This window comes from Stegodyphus dumicola, chromosome 1 (assembly GCF_044657685.1).
Source record: "Stegodyphus dumicola isolate Sdum_Otavi_A_Nest chromosome 1, ASM4465768v1".
Lineage (NCBI taxonomy): Eukaryota > Metazoa > Arthropoda > Arachnida > Araneae > Eresidae > Stegodyphus > Stegodyphus dumicola.
This window is the reverse complement of record NC_140768.1, coordinates 63,487,030-63,505,704: the sequence shown is the minus strand read 5'-3', so window position 1 is coordinate 63,505,704 and position 18,675 is coordinate 63,487,030. Positions and strand designations below refer to the sequence as shown.

The window sequence follows — 18,675 nt, the reverse complement described above, 5'->3', positions numbered from 1 at the left end:
AGTCAAATACGGTAAATTAAAACAGAAAAGCTTTTATAAAAAAAAATGTATACTTTTATTTCAAATGTCTAAAATAATTAATGAACTAAAAAGAAGATGAAAACTAATTTGTCATTGGGTTTAATGGAAAAAAAAGAGATTAAATGATTCTTCCCCAAATTCATCTATATTTTTATATTATGAATAACAGAAGCGTAGCCACCTAAATAATGAAATCTAATAATTGAAGGAATGTCAAAGTATTGCATTGCCAAAAGTATAAGCCAGTATTTTTGTAAATTCACTGCAAATTTTCTTAATTTTTCCATTTTTTTAAATACAGTACAAAGTCCGAGATCGGACGTCCAATATCTGGACCTCAAAACCGCTAACAACTTTTAAAAAATGCTTTATGCTAGCACATTTGCTTTTTTCCCTCCCTAAATAAAACACACGGAGAGTCCTTTAATTTCCTTTCAGCACTAAATAAATACCTCGCTATTGAGGAAACAGAAATTTAGCATAAATTTGTGAGATCAACAGTTTGGCTCCGTAGCTAGCTATATACTTGGCATACATCTCAAACTGAATATTTTATATTCCTGATGCCAAATTGGCGAATCATTATTTACTATAGTTTGCTTTCATCACCGCATGGTTATCAACACATGACAACCTGAGTGATGACTCATGCAGGAATGCCCAAACAATTTTTTTATATTAATAATTTAATAAACAAAGAGTATGGTAACCTTTAATGTTGATATTACGCTTGGCAATGAATATAAATTTAAGTTAAATGCTAAATGTAGATGTTAATAGTATTCATAAGCTAAAGGATAAGATTACATTTAGTGCGATTTGAATTAAGAATAACAGATTTGTTTTTCACATAAACCCAGAACCATGCCAGAGTTAGTATAGCCGAACTGGACGACAGAATTCAGGGAAAGCACTGGGATCCAAAATTCAGAGGCAGCAAAAATTTAGAATTTAGAAAGGCGCTTCATAGCAGAATTTAGGACCCGTAGACTGCATCAGACGGTTAGATATCTAGCGCAGGCAATCGATAAACCTTAAATATATATGGGAATTTATTTATTCAGGACTCAGATAAGCCTTGAGCATGTGCAAGAAAAAAAGGTGAGTATAATAAATAACAAAACTAACTCAATCAGGCTTAATTGTCTCAGTGCGTGATAGGAGCAAGACAAAGTTTCGCAGATCAACTTGTCTTTCATCACCAGTCTAATGCTATGTAACCAATAATGTGTAGTGAACACAATTTAGCTAGGCTAAAATTATATTTTACTGATTCCAAGGAATTTCAGTTAATATAGCAGTTTTCCTTAACTTTCTGATTTGATCCAGCTTATTATTTTTTGCATGCTGTTAATATTACAGCAGTTTTCTGAAAATTAAAGTTTCAATTTTTGATTATGTGAAAAAGAGTTTCTAATTTTGGAGCTGCAAGAGGATTTACAAAATGATAGCATGTTTCGATGTCCATTAAACAAAAAGTGGAGCTGCTGCAAGAAATGGATAAAGATATATCCATCTGAAAATAATATGAGGAGTATGGCATTGGAAAGTCAACTGCACATGACATAAAATAGGAAAAGGAACTTTTTGAATTTTTTGTGGATTCCAACACTCCACTCGCATTGAATAACAGAAAAATTATTTGTTATGCTAAAAGTGAAGATGTTACAAAGTGATGACTGAATGGGTCAGACAGCATCACAGCAAGGGCGTGCCATTGACGGGCCAAATGCTAATGTCTCTAGCTAAAATATTTCACTAAGAAATGAACTTAAAACAGAGCGCACATATTCAACATGTTGATTAACCAAATTTAAAAATCGCAATGGTATAAAATTGAGAATTTCAGATTAAAAAGCTTCAGCTGATACTGAAACTGCTGAATTATTTGCAGATGAATTCATTGACCTCATTGAGTTAAAAGTTATCTTCAGAACAAATTTACAATGCTGATGAAACTGGTTTTTTTTTCTGGCTATATGTACCGTAAAATATCTTGGTGACCTCTATAAGAAAGGCTCCAACTCGTGCCAGATTCCAAAGCCAGACAGTTTTAGCCTGTGCAAATGCTGCAGGAACACGCAAGTGTAAACTTTTCGCAATCGGAAAAAATACACGACCTCTAGCATTTAAAAGAGTAAGGAGTTTTCCATTGTTATATCGAGCAAATAAAAGAACCCAGATGACATGACTGTTAATGAACGGTTGGTTTGAAAATTATTTCATACCTGAGGCTTAGCAGAATTCAATTAGTTTGTATGATGATGCAAAAATTGCCCTGATTGTAGACGACTGTTCGGCTCATGCTTCACTAAAAATTTTAGCGAAAGATAGTGTGCCCGTATTCTTTCCTCCAAATTAAACGTCCATCATTCAGCCTGTAGATATTGAAATAGTGGGCATGCTGAAAATGCAAATATAAAGTAGATTTTTTTAAATCCATGTTAAATTTCTTGAATAATGGCAAAACTATTCAAGAATTTAAAACATATTTTAGTGTAAAATCTGCTTTGTGGAGCATCACAAGATTGTGGGAGGATCTACAGATATTTTAAAAACTGCTTGGCATAATTTACGGTCAAGCTAGCATGTTTCTTGGTGAAGATGATAGCCACGAATTGGAATGTTCAAAGGTCAAATTTTCCAATTAATGGATTTTTTTAAGACATGTAGAGGAGCAGTAATAAATGAAGATGATATAACAGAAGCTCTTCATTGCAATCACAATGTCCCAATTATCAATAAATTAACAGATGGCAAAATCTGTAGGTATGGTTCTAAATCCAGAAAATATCGCTACCGATAGTGAAGAAAGTAACAGAGAAGTTAATGAAACATAAAAATTTCGATTGACAAGTTAGTTGGGATTCTCAAAACAGCAATTACAGGACTTGAACAATGGAACACTGTAACTGAATAAGAAATTATGTCTCTCTACAGAATTAAAAAGAAAATAGCACCAAAAAAAAAAAAAAAAAAAAGCAACTTAAACAAACTTACACTGAAAGAAATGTTTAATAAAGTAAACAAATAGATATTAAGCTTTTTTGTAAAATTTGTTACCCTAGATTATAAATGCTTCATTATTTCATAAATCATGATTTCATATTTTTAATTTTATAATTTCTATATGCCATCTTACAAGTTTTAAACTGATGATCTAATATCCAGAAGAATCCCAAATCCGGAATCACAGAAGTCTCAACAAGTTCAGATCTTGGACTTTGTACTGTACAATCTTTTTATGCAAGAACTTAAGCATGATTGAAATAAAATTATTGTTTGATTGTAGTAGGAAAAACTGAATGTGTACAATCTGATACTTTTGATGCGTCTAGCTTGATGAAATCATTCTAGAAATGTTCAGACTACTTTAAATCAAGTGTTAAATAAAATAAGTAAATACCTATGTGTTATTATCAAGAGTGCCCCATTTTTATTATTCATGCTATAAACTGAAATTTGTAAAGAGAATTTTTTTAATCTCTTTTTTGAATTAAACTATATAATCAATTATTTTTCTCTAAAAATTCATGAATGACATAAAAGAACTGGTTTGTATAAAACCTCTTTTCATTATTATTATTACTTTTATTTACTTCTAATCTTAATTGAAACAAAATATCATATATGAAAAATGTCCCTCACTTGCTTTATAGTAATTAAGTAACTGCCCAACAGGAAAAAAAAAAAAAAAAAGGTATATAATTATCCAGATCTTCAGAATCAACAACAATCTCAGTTAGTCTGCATTATTAGAATTATACTATACTAATTCCCAATAATAACTGCTGTTCCCTTTTCTCTTAAACTTATCATTTTTACCTTGGAATTTGGCCCAGCAAAAGCATTTTGGAAATCATTCGTAATCTGTTCAGTTAAATCTGCTTTAATACTTTGGGACCTAAGGACATGAATAAAGTTTACATATAATTAATTTTCTCAGCATTAAGAAAGGAAACAAATAATATGATAATTAAAATAAGAATACTTAATGCTTACTTATCTGCTAATCGAGCTATCTGTGGAATGCCCATGTATTTTTGAAAATGATCAAGCACATTGGTAACTCCTTGAAGAAGATTGGCAATTTCACCATACTGACGCTTCTTCACTAACACTCTATAAATGTATTAGTTTGAATTTAAAAAGAGCTTTAAGAGCTTTTACAGTTTTAAAACGGATATAGTACAAAATATGAATTATTAAAAGCATCATTAAGGTCAGATAAATTTATAAAGAAGCATAGATTGCATTACATACTTTAATTTATAGTAAGGATAAATAAACATACTGATTTGAAAAGCAGTATACTAACCCAAAGACTAATTTAAGGCATTATAAATTGCACCACTATTGAGGTCCCACAATTTTAAACTTTTTAGTGCATTTCTTTTGAACTAGCCTTATTATTTCATTCTAACATTTACTGTTTATTTTCTATAACACTTTCTGTTTATTAATACTGTTTATTTTTTACACTTCTATTATAAAAGCATTAAAATTTTGCAGAGTTATATATTAATTTAAGTCTCCATACCTGTTAATCGGCAAGCACATGGGACATCCAATGCAATTCCTACATCACGATACATCAAATCACTTTTAAAGAGCTTTAAAGCAACAGGCATACTCTTAAAAGCTCAGAATGCATTTAGATACACAAAAGTAAAGGGGGAAAATTGACAGATAAAACTACTTATGGAGTTATATTAATAATATTAATAATATTAGCAATCTTCAATCAATTAAAAAAGGGGAGGGGAATAAGCAATATTATACCAGCATTTCACTGTACAACACCTTTTTTTTCTATATGCAATTTCTGTTTTACTATAAACAGTTTCACATAGAAAAGTTAAGATGTGTCTTTAGATAGCTGTTTTCCTGAAAATCACAATTAAACTGAAAAGAAAAGGATGTGGCACTGTAAACAAAATTGATAAAGAACAGCAAAAGCACAATTTTAAAAAAGAAAAAAATTCCTTTCTGATGTGTTTTGATTACAAAAGGAGGTGTGAGTTTGGTTCTTACATTTTAACTGGAAGTATTCTGGAACAAATGTAAGAGAATAAGGTAAAAAGTAAGCAAATATATTTTAATAACACTTGCAAACAATTGATTGTCATCTTATATACTTGATATTTTTAGTTATGCTTGTAGGTTTAGGGAATGGGAAGACAGAAATATTAGTTTTTAAATGAAAATAAACTGCACATATGCTATTGGCAATATAAATCAGAAACTGTTTGTAAAATAGCATGTTATATAAATTATAAATGATGAAAATGGTTAGAGTAGATTTAAGGGTGCCCCTTGGATTATCGCTAAGTTGTTGTTTCATTTATCACCAAGTTGTTTCATTTATGGTAACCTGAGTAGTTGAATGCTATGAAGTAGATGAATGCTATGATGTAATTGGTTGCCTGATTGCGGTCATTTTGAATGACGGGAAAAAATTAAGAGTTTGTTTGTGTTAGATGTTCCTTAAGAAGTACAGTGGTTATTTTGTGGTTTACACGGCAAAATGGATGAATGTGGTAAGATTAATTTGAAGTTTCTGTATGATTTGGAATGAAAGTGGAAAAAAGCATTAATTGACTGGTGTGTAAACGAAGTAGTCATTATAAGTGTCCTGTTTGTAGAAAAGAAATGCATATGGTCGAACTCAGAACGATAACGGCACTAGAGGATATTTTTGTGAATTTATGTGGCGACGCCAGTACATACATTCTATATCAGATAATTTTAGGAAGTTTTTGGATGCTGTTAAGGAACTTTGTTTGACACTGAAGACTCGTAAATAAGATAAGTGGATATTTCATTTGTGTAGTGCTAAGATGAATTTCCTATTTTATGTTACTTCATTGTTGAATTTAAAATGTAATTGAGATTATATACCTTTTGTTGGCTGCTCCTTTGACTTTTCAAGTGAATATAGGTCAATGAGTACATGGATACCAAGTTTGTGCAATTCTTTGACTTATTATTTTGGATCTGTGTAGCGGCAACTTTTGGCAGAAAAATCGCTGCTACACAAATCCAAAATAACAAGTCAAAGAATTACACTTACAAATGCCAAAAATCCCCAATTATCGCCAAGGGACACCTAGATTTATTTATGAAAATGTTAAATTAGCATAGCTTGATGAAAGTAATAGATACAATTAGTACTTTGCTATGCAGAATTATCAGTCTGTTGAAGAATATAAAAAATTTGTTAATGCTATAGTACGTAATCTACTACTTTTAGTTAGCTATTTCTTATTCTTAGATGGTGCCTCTAAAGCACTACTTTTAAATATGAACATAAATACAAATAATTACGTGCACATAAATTAAATTGTTTTCATAGATTAATTTAATATACCCATTAAATTCCGTTCAGTTTTATACAACAAAAGCAGGATAATCGCCTTAAAAAGCCATTTTTAAAAGTCATTTAGCAATATATGTCACAAATGTCATGCAGGATGGAAAAAAAAAAAAAAAGTTATCAACACTTTTATTAATGGATTCCATCATGTTTTTCCCTGTTGTTTCTACAATAAATTTCAATATCTTCAAAATTAAATAATAATAGCTTTATAAAATAAAAAATTCAATAGCTTCCATATTCAAATTGAAATTAAATGACATGAAAAAGGATTAAACAATGAATTTTAGTGATGCAATCTAAAAATAAACTAAAAGCAATAGATCATATACTACATCATTACCGAAAGTTTTGATTTAGTTATCTTAATTTTCTGTACCTTGGCAGTTAGTACTGAGACAAGAAATAATTTTCACAATGTTATTTTTTAATAACAAACAAGATAACTATACATGCATTTCTCGAGGTTACAAATAAGAACAAGTTAAAGTAAACTATAATATTTGAGAGTATTTTCTGATTATCGGCACTTCCACTGAAAAGCTGTGAACTTCTTAATTACTAATTCTTTGCCAAGCTAATGCAATAATAATTTTTAAAATGATGGTGTACTGAGAATTCCATACAAGAGTAATTAATCAATAAAATAAAAATGGAAAGAAACATTGGTAGTAAAATATTTATCTTTTTTGAGAAATGTTTCTTTTTTTGTTGTTCTTTGTATGTTCACAGTAATCTATTTCAGTTGCCACATAAATACTTTTTGACAATATCATGGGTTGCTATATAATAATTTTGGTCACATAAAACTTTGCCTCATGAATGCATTTTTGTGACTTTTTGGTAGTGTGCAAGATAATCGCAGAATATCCACTTCAGATTAATAACAGTAAAATTATAATACAATACATACTTAAAAAATTTAAAGCTGTAGCTTTAAAAATTTTCTAATATATAATTGATAGAAAACATATAAATTACATTGAAAATAATATTTAGACGATACGTTACTTACTGCAATTTCTCTACACCATCAACTAGCATGTGTAACTGATTCAGAGTCAAAATTGAAGCAGTTAGGTGTCGTTTGGCATGATCCAACTGCTTAATGTCTCTAGTTATTTCTTTAACCTTAAAAATAAAAAGACAAAAAACATAAAACCTAATATGTTGCAAAAAAATAAATTAAAAATTCAATAGTCTTAATAAATGAAACTGTTTTTGCTTTACATCCTTAACCAAAGTTCCTTAACCCAGTGTACACCAAAGTTCCCAGTAGAAATAATGCACAAAGATATCCTTATCCTTACTAATATCATAAATGCGAGTGAGTTATGCTTTCACACCTTAATTACTTAACCGATCATTGCGAAATTTTCAAGAAATATTTTTGATACATTAGTCTATAAAATGTCTTCGTACGACTTTAATTAGCCGAGATATTAATTAAAAAATACTTTTCTCCAACATTTTTCACTTACTTTGTTGGGTTTCTCCCTATTAAAGGGATTTGGCTACACGCCAATTTACTTTTTCCCAAATACCTATGGAACGGCAGTTAGTTGAATTTCGAGACACATATCCCGATTACAAAAATTCGTCGGAATCCATCAATACCATTCTCATCTTTGTATGATTTTAATCAGTTAAGATATTAATTAAAAACTCTGAAAACGCTAATTTGAATGAAACTCAATAGCGACATTTCATAGGTCTTCATGTGTGGGTCCAATAACTTGGTGAGAAAAATTATAACTTTTCATGTAATTATCCAAATTTCTTGAAATTTAGAAACTTGTGTCTCACTTTGAATGATAAGAACAATGGTGGTGGAACTGTTTTTGTCGCTTAATTATTTCCAGTTTAATCACAGATAAAACAATACTCCGCTTGCTATTGTTAACTCTTTGTTGACAGGCTGCGATTCAAATTGACGGACCGTGTGTGTGTTTGTGGGGGGTAGCTGTTATCCGATCAACCTTTGGGTTGGCGAAAAGGTCAAAACTCACGTGAAAAATCATTAAAAAATTTATAACTTGACTTCTAATTAACTTACCGACTTGAAACTATTATCTACACTTCGACTTTTGAGATATATTTAATGTTTTGTTTCATATTTTTTAAAGATCTATTTATTTATGTTATATATTTCTGTTACTGTTGTTTGAAAAATTGCTTTTACATTTCACATTTTTTGCATTTTACTGTGCGGAATAACAACTATTGTTTTATTATTTTAAGGAGCTTGAATGTTCTTTATTTTTAAAAATAACCCTTTGGTCAGCTGTAAATACAAAATATCCGTGACATATAGGTACTGAAGAAGGGCAGTATTTACTGAAATTTTACGCGGAGTTGAAACTTATTTTAAGGGCATAACAAAAGCGAAGCCGCAGGTAAAGCTAGTATATATATATGTATATATATATATATATATATATATATATGTAGTAGATTCAAACTCAGAAGCAATGAATGTACAACTGTTGATCCATAATGACTAGGAAATTGGAGGTGAAGGCAGATTAAATCATCTGTTTTATTTTCAGCAACATGTAGCAACTACACACAAGTCAGCATGTAGCACACAAGTCAGCATATATATATCATTATTATAAAGTTATTCATATATTATTTACCTACAACATGTAGCAACTACACACAAGTCAGCACATTAAATGTGTCTGTTCCAAAAGACTTACATTTTTGATAACTTTGTAGCAAGAAAGCAGCAGCAGACAGACAGCATTGTAGCTAGGCCAAAGCATGGAAAGCAAGTGCGTATGTTCAGGATAAAATTTAAAAAGTTAAAAATTAATTAGTAAGACTAATGTTTAAATGCTACATAGTAAAACTAATGTTTAAATGCTATAGTAAAACTAATGTTTAAATGCTACATAGTAAAACTAATGTTTAAATGCTACATAGTAAAATTAATGTTTAAATGCTACATAACAGTAAAACTTAGGATTACTGAATAATTACATCAATAAGCTTAAAGTTTGACTTTAAATATTTTAAAATTACAATCAAGATAAACTAAATGAATACATTTTCTACTTCTAAAACCAGAAATTTAATTAAATTACACTTCCATAGTATGACCCCCTACTTTTCCAGACAGTCATTATAGTTCATTAAAAGTCAGCACATTAAATGTGTCTGTTCCAAAAGACTTACATTTTTGATAACTTTGTAGCAAGAAAGCAGCAGCAGACAGACAGCATTCTAGCTAGGCCAAAGCATGGAAAGCAAGTGCATAATGTTCAGGATAAAATTTAAAAAGTTAAAAATTAATTAGTAAGACTAATGTTTAAATGCTACATAGTAAAACTAATGTTTAAATGCTACATAATAAAACTAATGTTTAAATGCTACATAGTAAAACTAATGTTTAAATGCTACATAGTAAAACTTAGGATTACTGAATAATTACATCAATAAGCTTAAAGTTTGACTTTAAATATTTTAAAATTACAATCAAGATAAACTAAATGAATACATTTTCTACTTCTAAAACCAGAAATTTAATTAAATTACACTTCCATAGTATGACCCCCTACTTTTCCAGACAGTCATTATAGTTCATTAAAAGTCAGCACATTAAATGTGTCTGTTCCAAAAGACTTACATTTTTGATAACTTTGTAGCAAGAAAGCAGCAGCAGACAGACAGCATTCTAGCTAGGCCAAAGCATGGAAAGCAAGTGCATAATGTTCAGGATAAAATTTAAAAAGTTAAAAATTAATTAGTAAGACTAATGTTTAAATGCTACATAGTAAAACTAATGTTTAAATGCTACATAATAAAACTAATGTTTAAATGCTACATAGTAAAACTAATGTTTAAATGCTACATAGTAAAACTTAGGATTACTGAATAATTACATCAATAAGCTTAAAGTTTGACTTTAAATATTTTAAAATTACTATCAAGATAAACTAAATGAATACATTTTCTACTCCTAAAACCAGAAATTTAATTAAATTACACTTCCATAGTATGACCCCCTACTTTTCCAGACAGTCATTATAGTTCATATACACACTACATGATTTAGAAAAACAACTGTCTTTAATTACTCTGATACTTTCTTTCTCTTGTAAGCACATCTGAATGCTGAGGAAAGCTTTGCTAAAACGTTATAGCAATACAACCTAGTTCTCATGTAGAAAACAAAAAACAAGCAGTGAATAAATATAAAATTTTAAAATAAATTTGGCATAATTGCAATCAAAATTTATGACTTACTAAAACAAATGCATTGAGATGATACACCGGCCAGTATTTTTGCTTTCTACATTAGTAGGATTAATTGCAATGATAACCAATGCACAAGGAATCCACACTCAATGTGCATCAAGAGAGTTAAAAAAATTTACCATATTTTGCTGGATGACTGGCATGTATCGTCCAGACTAATGAAAGAATTTAGAATACTTAAAATTATAGTTGCTATCACTTTAGGAGAAAATTTGGACAAATGAAAAGTGTTTTACTGTTCATTTCACATTCACTAATAACTAGAAAAACTAAAGATTTGAACATTACTTAGACTTGATTAGGTTACAGACAGAAATTTCAGTGAACATGAACAAAGTATCAGATCTGAGTTTGGAAGAGGCAAGGGTTCCCCAAACCCATGAAAGTTTACTCTCTTTAAGCTAATCATGTTCTTCAACTACGTAGGTGTCAGTCACACAAACTTTTCCCCAATGGTTAGATGATCACATGAGAGTTCTACCTTACTTTTGAAGTAACTGAAGTTTCAGTTTTGAAGTTTAGAACTTAGTTTTGAAGGGCAAAAATCCAATGTGAATGGCCACAATACCAACAACAAAGCACACAGCCCCCTTTAATTGACAATGCTCCAATTCACCAGTCTGTGATCAACTATCAATTTTTGTCCACCAAGAGGATTATTCTGACTGATCATTTTTCTATTTTCTTGATCTCTCTCCTTCTAACTATCTTCTCTTCCTAAACAAGAATTTCAGTTGAAAGAGACATATTTTGATGTTTCCGTAGGCATTCAAAGTGTTTGGACTGAGTCATTATCATATCAAAAACTTCCAGCAATTTTTTTAAAAGCTATATAGTACTGCATTCAATCTACTGAATCCCGAGAAATGTATTTTGAATATAGTCAAAGTGTACTACATACACAGTTGCTATTTTCTCATCTTGGTTTAGAAAATTATGGAGCACACAGAGTTTTACAAGACTGAGCTACCTAATAGCAATATAAAAAATGCATCATCAGTTTTTATGTATAATATCAGTAAATTTAGTTTTAAAGATTAGTTTTAAAAAATTGGCTTATTTATATATAATTAAAAAATTATTTTTTAAATTAAAAAAATTTCTATTAAAAAAGAGGTTCATACATTAACTCTACTCAAATATTATACAATCAATGCAGTTGTTAAATTAACCATATAATGCAGTCTTGTGTATGTTCAAAATCTTCAAAATTACACATTTATATATCATTATTATAAAGTTATTCATATATTATATACCTTTATGAAAAACAAAAACATTATATGACAGCACTAAAGGAATATCCTGAAACATTTGTTTCTGTACATACAACAATGTAATTCATATGTTTAATTTTTTTTAGTTACAATTATTTATATAATATAAAAGAGCATATTTTCACAAATTTTAATATAGCTAAATATATTATTGCAATGATAATACATTTAAAAATTAATTTAAAAAAATTAAAATATTTGTAACGTACATTTAATGGTTAATAATCATCAGACAGTTTCTTAGTTATTTACTATTTATTACATACAACAATTTCAAAGAGCCATGCAACATTTGTGATGACAATGACTACATTTTTAAAACTTTAAGATGAACAATATAATACCATATGTTCTGACTTTTCTGCTTTATCTTTTATATCTTTTATACGGGCAAACAGCTGTTTGATAGCTTTCTGAGCTTCCTCTAAAGCTTGCCGTCCATCCTGACCAACACTTGTCTGACCACGAACTACAGTACGTATTTCATCGTCTAACTGTCTAAAATTTGAAAAGTTTTACATCTAGTTATTGCTATGAGAATAACTATTAAATACTTAAATAAAACAGAAAAGATAAGAAAACTTGATGAATATATGAAAACTAATATCCAATATAAAATACAGCACTACTACTGAAACAGATTATCCATGCTAATAATTACCTAATTTTCATTTTCATTCTACCAGTAACCTCATCAATATTGGACAGAGATTGTTCAGTTGGGAATAATTTATTAATGTACTCAACAGCATTGAAATCGGGATGATCCAAAGGATCAGTACTTGGAAGAACCTTAAAATTAAAATGCATGTAAACATAAAAAAAGACAATTCATTTTCTTAAATACTTCAAAATTAAGAAATAATGGTAATCTTCTTATCCTGTAACTACACTTATCAGATAAGAAGCTTGAATGATTCAGTATTCCAAATTTCTGTAAAATACATAAACTCTTTAAATTACAAAAGAAAAAAAAAGAAAAAAAAAAAAAAAAAAAGAAAGAAAGAAAGAAATAAAAGGAAAACTCTTAACTGTGTGCACAGAAAATATCAGTTACATAACTGTTCATACTCAACATGTACATTAATGTATTTGTGGAACTTTTCAATTCTTTCTTCATTTCTTTAAAGCTTTCAAGCTATTCAAAGTCATGTCATTTTCTTATTAAAACTCATGTCATTTTCTTAACCTCATTACTGGAGTTAAACTAAGATATAATTACAAAGAACATAGAACATCTAGTGGATTAAAAATGTGATATGGTATTGGTGTGGTATTCATAATTATAAAGAGGATGTGAAATACGTTTAAATTGTAACTGCCTTTATAGTCAGCTACGAAATGTGCTATGTTGTATTAGCTTCAATGTACTATAATTACTCAACAAATTCAAAACTGCTTTTACCTTTTTATTTATTTATCTGTATATAATAATCTTGAGTTAAAAACTTTTAAAGTATTAAAACATAGCTGCACATTTTACACAATACACATAATTCACATAATACACATAAATATTCATGACACAATACACATAATTTAAATGAACAATTGCTGGTAAAAGTATATTTACGGGTATCCCTTGGCGAAAATTGGCTTTGTCTTGTTATTTTGGCTCCAAAATAATAAGACAAAGAATTGCACAAACTTGGCATCCATGTATACATCCTATTTTCACTTAAAAAAGAATCACAGAATTGCACAAACTAGGCATTACGCACTCCCTTGACTTTGTCCATGTAAATATCGAACTATATTCACTTAAAAAGTCAAAGGAGCAGCCAACAAAAAAATAAATAATCTCAATAAACTACATTTTAAATCAAACAATGATTTAAATCATTTAAATCAAAATTTAATTTTAAACATTTAAATAAAAATTTTCTACTTTAATAACTAAAATCTAGAAAGATTCAGTTTCATTTATCAGCTGCCCAGATGGTATGGAGGTTAAGGGAGCCAGCCGACTGTTATACCGAAAGGCCCAGGTTGATAAAAATATGTTTACGGGTACCTCTTGGCGAAAATTGGTGATTTTTGGCAGTGCATGGATACCGAGTTTATGCAATTCTTTGACTTGTTATTTTGGCTTTGTGTAGCGGCAATTTTTAACCCCAAAATCACCACTACACAAAACCAAAATAATAAGACAAAGAATTGCACAAACTTGGTATCCATGTACATTTTCACTTAAAAAGCATCAGAGAATTGCCCAAACTTGGCATTGTGCACTCCTTTGACTGTATCCATGTACACATCGACCTATTTTCACTTAAAAAACATCAGAGAATTGCACAAACTAGACATTGCCCACTCTCTTGACTTTGTACACATCAAACTATATTCTTTTAAAAAGTCAAAGGAGCAGACAACAAAAAAATACATAATCTCAATAAACTACATTTTAAATCAAACAATGAAATAACATAAAAAAGAACTTCATATCTTTGCACTACACAAAGAAAATGTCCATTTACCTTATTTACAAATTAACATGTCTTCAGTCAAACAAAATTCCTTAACAGCATCCAAAAACTTCCCAAAATTATCTGAACTAGAGTGTGTATACTGGCGTCGCAGCATAAATTCACAAAAATATAATCTGTAGTGCAGGTATCGTTCGACGTTCGACCATACGCATTTCCTTCATACAAACAGGACATTTAATAATGGCTACTAAGTAAACCTTCATTTACACACCAGTCAAGTAATGCTCTTTTCCCCTTTCTTTTCAAATCGTACAGAAACTTCAAATTAATCTTACCACATTCAGGGATAATACAAGGGTCACCACTCTATCTACTTTATTGTTAAGAATAAAGGGTTAAAAATATATCAATAACATAATCGGTATTTTTTTATTACCTGCACCCTTCACCAACATGTCATAAAAAAGCATTCATGAGGCAAAACTGTATGTCACCAAAATAGTAATGTGGCAAACCATGTATGCATGTAGCTTATGTCTATTTTGGGTGGTGTGCAATGCCAAAGTTGTACACATGTCCAGTTTCTGTAATCCACTGAAATTTTTTTTTAAATGACAGAAACTCCTGCATAAACAACAATGGGGGGGGGAAGACACAAAAATTTCTAGGAAAAGTGAGCGTTTTATTACTGATATTTCTTTCTTTCTTTTTTTTTTTCCCCCTACCTTAATTTATTGACTATTCCTTTATGCAATTCTAAGTTTACTGCCATTTTGAAAATGGCTACTGCCTTTCAAGCATAAACTTGGTAAAAAATTAGTCATCAATGAGTTTGGGAATGCTGTCCAGATAAGTTTACAACTGTTATAATGGCATGTGTGGGTAATGAGAAAGACTTTTCTGAAGGCAGTTCAAAAAAGAAAATAGAAAAAATCTCCATCAAAGCTCACATACATACATAAAATACATTCTATTCACTTTCCTAAAGATTTGACAACCATTCCTAAAATGTTATGATCAATTTCTCTTTTTTTAATAACACTTGAAAAGTAAAAAAAAATATTACTGAACTACATATATTTACTGTACCTGTTCAATAGCATTTTGAACTTCAGGTGGGAATTCAATATGGCTATTTAAATTTTCATCTTCGATTATATCATCATCAAACTCCATTTTCATCTTCCTATTACCTTTCCAATGGCCACATGGAAATAAAAAAAACACTAATTATTAGTAAACTGACAGTGATTTTAATCAGATAATTAAAGTGATTAATCTTCTATAATTGGGATGAGTACTAAACTTGGCAAGAGCTTTTAATTTGTTGCAATTTTGATTTGGTTGTGGTTATTTTCCTGTGGCAAACCTAGAACTTTATTTCGGTGCTTGTAATGAGTGTGAGCAGAAGATTTTTTTAAAAATTTAATTTTGAAATATTTTGTTTGTTTTTAAAAGTTTTGCTGAATATTTGCAGGAGGTTAAGCTGTTGTTGGTGGGAGAATGTTGGATTTCAGATGACGTGAAGTTTATAATTTATGAATATTTTCATTTAATTTTATTTAGTTAATGTTTTCCGCATCAGTTAATTATTCTTCTTTAGTTTTGTTTCTTTCATGTGGCAATCGAAAGATGTGGAATGTTTAATGTTTTGAATGAAAGTTGTTTAGTGTGTTGAATTCTACAACAATAGTAACTTGTATATTATTTAAGTGAGTTTATGATGCATCCGTTGTTAGTGAATTTGAATATATTTACTTGGTTGACAATTTTAAAGTCTGAAGAAAGCGTTATACAATTTATTATTTTATTATTCATTATGCTGTTTTATCATGAATTACATAAATAGGACTATGTTTTTATTTGCAAAGATGATGGACTTCGTTTTATCCATCTAGTATTTTATCATTTCATTTTACTATTCTGTTTACACAAAATAACGGCATTTCACTACTACAAAACTTAAAAGTTACTACAGTCAAAAGTCTTCAGTTCGGACGTCCATAATCCAGACCTCAAAGCTACAAACTTCCTGCGCATGCGTAAATGCATAATGTGTCTACGCATGTGCATAATATGTTTAATGTATAACGGACGGTATAAGCTGTACTAAAATTATCTAATTATCTATTTCAGTTAATATTGCAGATTGCGTTGTTCCTTAATCTTCTAACTGGACCCGGCTTATTATTTTTTGCAGACTGTTAGAGCAATTTTATAAAAGTAAGCTTGAACTTTTGATTATGTCAAAAAGAATTTCCGATTCTGTTGCTGCCAAAGGATCTACAAAGCAAAAGCATGTTACGATGTCCATCAAACAAAAGGTGGAATTGCTGCAAAAAATGGGTAAAAGCATATCCTTTGTTTCTCTAACCATTCCGAAATCTGTTTATCAATTTCATGCTACTGTGCCGGGGGGGGGGGGGGGCGGTGCGGTGTGCAATGAACTGGAAGTTGATCTGTCAGCACTATCCTTACCTTCAGGGCAGATGTTTTTATTTTATTCGGCTTATAATTCCTTACTAAATGTAGTATTTCATCTCGATGTATTCCATCTTTGATATGATTTAAATAAAATTCCTCGTCATTATAAATATCACGAGTACACATCAAATAGTTTCCTGGTTGCAATTTTCTAATTTCGACTATGCGTCATGTATGCTTTACGCATGCGCGCATTGAAAGAAATGTTTAATAAAGTAAACAAATAAATATTAAGCTTTTTTTTTTTTGTAAATTTTGATACCCTTTAGATCATAATTGCTCTTTATTTCATAATTTTAATTTTATAATTTCTGCATGCCATCTTACCAGATTTAAACTGATGATCTATAATCCAGAATCGCCGAAGTCCCAACGAGTCCAGATTAAAGACTTTTGACTGTATTCTGTTAATGTTTAAAAATCCCATTTTAGTGCTTTCATTGCTGAAAATAAGAGAATCGTCCAATTTTGAAGATCGAAATAGTTTGGCACCGCTCATGGAAGATTAGCCATTAAATTTATTGATTTAAAAAAAGTATATACAATAATGATGATAAAAATGTTTTAATTACCTAATTTTACATTGCTTACAAGCTCATAAAACAACTACATTCCCCCAAAGAAATACAGGCATTTATTTATTCAGTATATTACTATGGTTTACATCTAGCCATCCTTCTTCAATATGTTATAACTTCAGAAAAGGAATAAGTTGTATTAGTGATGAAAATCCACTGTTACATTAATGTACAAAGGAGTAAAAGAATAAGAATCACTGAAACAATATTGATACTGACATATTAATATAACCACTATTATGCAATCTGGCAATTTTGTTTAGATGAAAATCTAAAGTTACTTAATAAGCACAAGATGATTTTTACAACTTTAAAAAAAAAAAAAAAAATTCTAAACAATCAATATATACCATAAATAGGCAAACACAATAACACATCAAAAGAAAGCACAAAAATATAAGTTTTAATTACTAAATAATAATGATACAATATATTAAAAAGTAAAATATATCAATTTTTCTGAAAATTTTTGTGTTGCTCTCCCACGTATACAGTGCTCTGTTTCGCTTAAGAGAATCGGGCAGTACACAAACTTGCTGCGTACTAGCTAGCCACCAAATACATCTAATCATTGTTCCCTTTAGCAATTTTTCAGCAAATTACTGCATTTATGCAGAAATTTTAATGCGGTTTCTTCAATTGCTGGAAAACTTCATATGCACTTTTTTAAAAATTGGGTTTGATCGCCCCCCCCCAAAAAAAAATCAAGATTTATCTATAAAAAACATTAGAACTTGGAAAACAACAAAAAGAACACGTACAAAAAAAGGCAACAATGCTTGGCTGAAGCAATTTTATACACATGGTTTCCTAATACATGATTATGGGACAGTGTTTGGCACATTCTGAAAATTTAGTAACTCTCACTAAGGTGGTTGGGATAATACATAAGTACCACAATAATAACTCCCAAAACAACATTTGGTGTTGGAAAAACATTAACTAAATTTGATATAGCAATTCTTCTTCATAAGTCCATTTCAGCAACTGATTCTTCAGTGAAGACTAAATGTGTTTGACCTGGTCATGGCATGCCGGTTGTACTCACACGTCCATAATACCACTACACCTTTGGAGAACTGCACTTTTTTTAGTCCAATACACATTCTTAATTTGATTGCAAACCTGATTCCACTAAACTTTCAGCAGACGAAAACAGGATTAATGTGCACTAAGCCTGTTTAGAGGAAACTATGGCACGATATTACTTGTTACGTTGCTCCTCTTTCACTCAATGATACACTGTC

At 29.9% G+C, this 18,675-nt stretch overlaps 1 protein-coding gene across 6 annotated transcripts in view; it reads right to left on the bottom strand.

Annotated features, from left to right (window-relative positions):
* The window catches only part of Vps53 (vacuolar protein sorting 53), a 74,635-nt gene that overhangs the window by 53,927 nt on the left and 2,033 nt on the right, over positions 1-18,675 (bottom strand). For 3 of the 6 annotated variants that reach the window (XR_015040809.1, XM_085815628.1, XM_085815632.1), the window contains exons 2-7: positions 15,456-15,559; positions 12,599-12,729; positions 12,282-12,435; positions 7,413-7,528; positions 4,024-4,143; positions 3,847-3,925 (exon numbers count right to left, since the gene is read on the bottom strand). Coding sequence is in view for 5 of the 6 variants with exons in the window: in XM_085815628.1 (XP_085671754.1) it covers positions 3,847-3,925; positions 4,024-4,143; positions 7,413-7,528; positions 12,282-12,435; positions 12,599-12,729; positions 15,456-15,548 (693 nt within the window). In the remaining variant the exon portion in view is untranslated. Of the gene's footprint in view, positions 1-3,846; positions 3,926-4,023; positions 4,144-7,412; positions 7,529-12,281; positions 12,436-12,598; positions 12,730-15,455; positions 15,593-18,675 lie in introns of all 6 variants that reach the window. The other 3 variants (XM_085815639.1, XM_085815649.1, XM_085815656.1) reach the window with 3 other exon arrangements.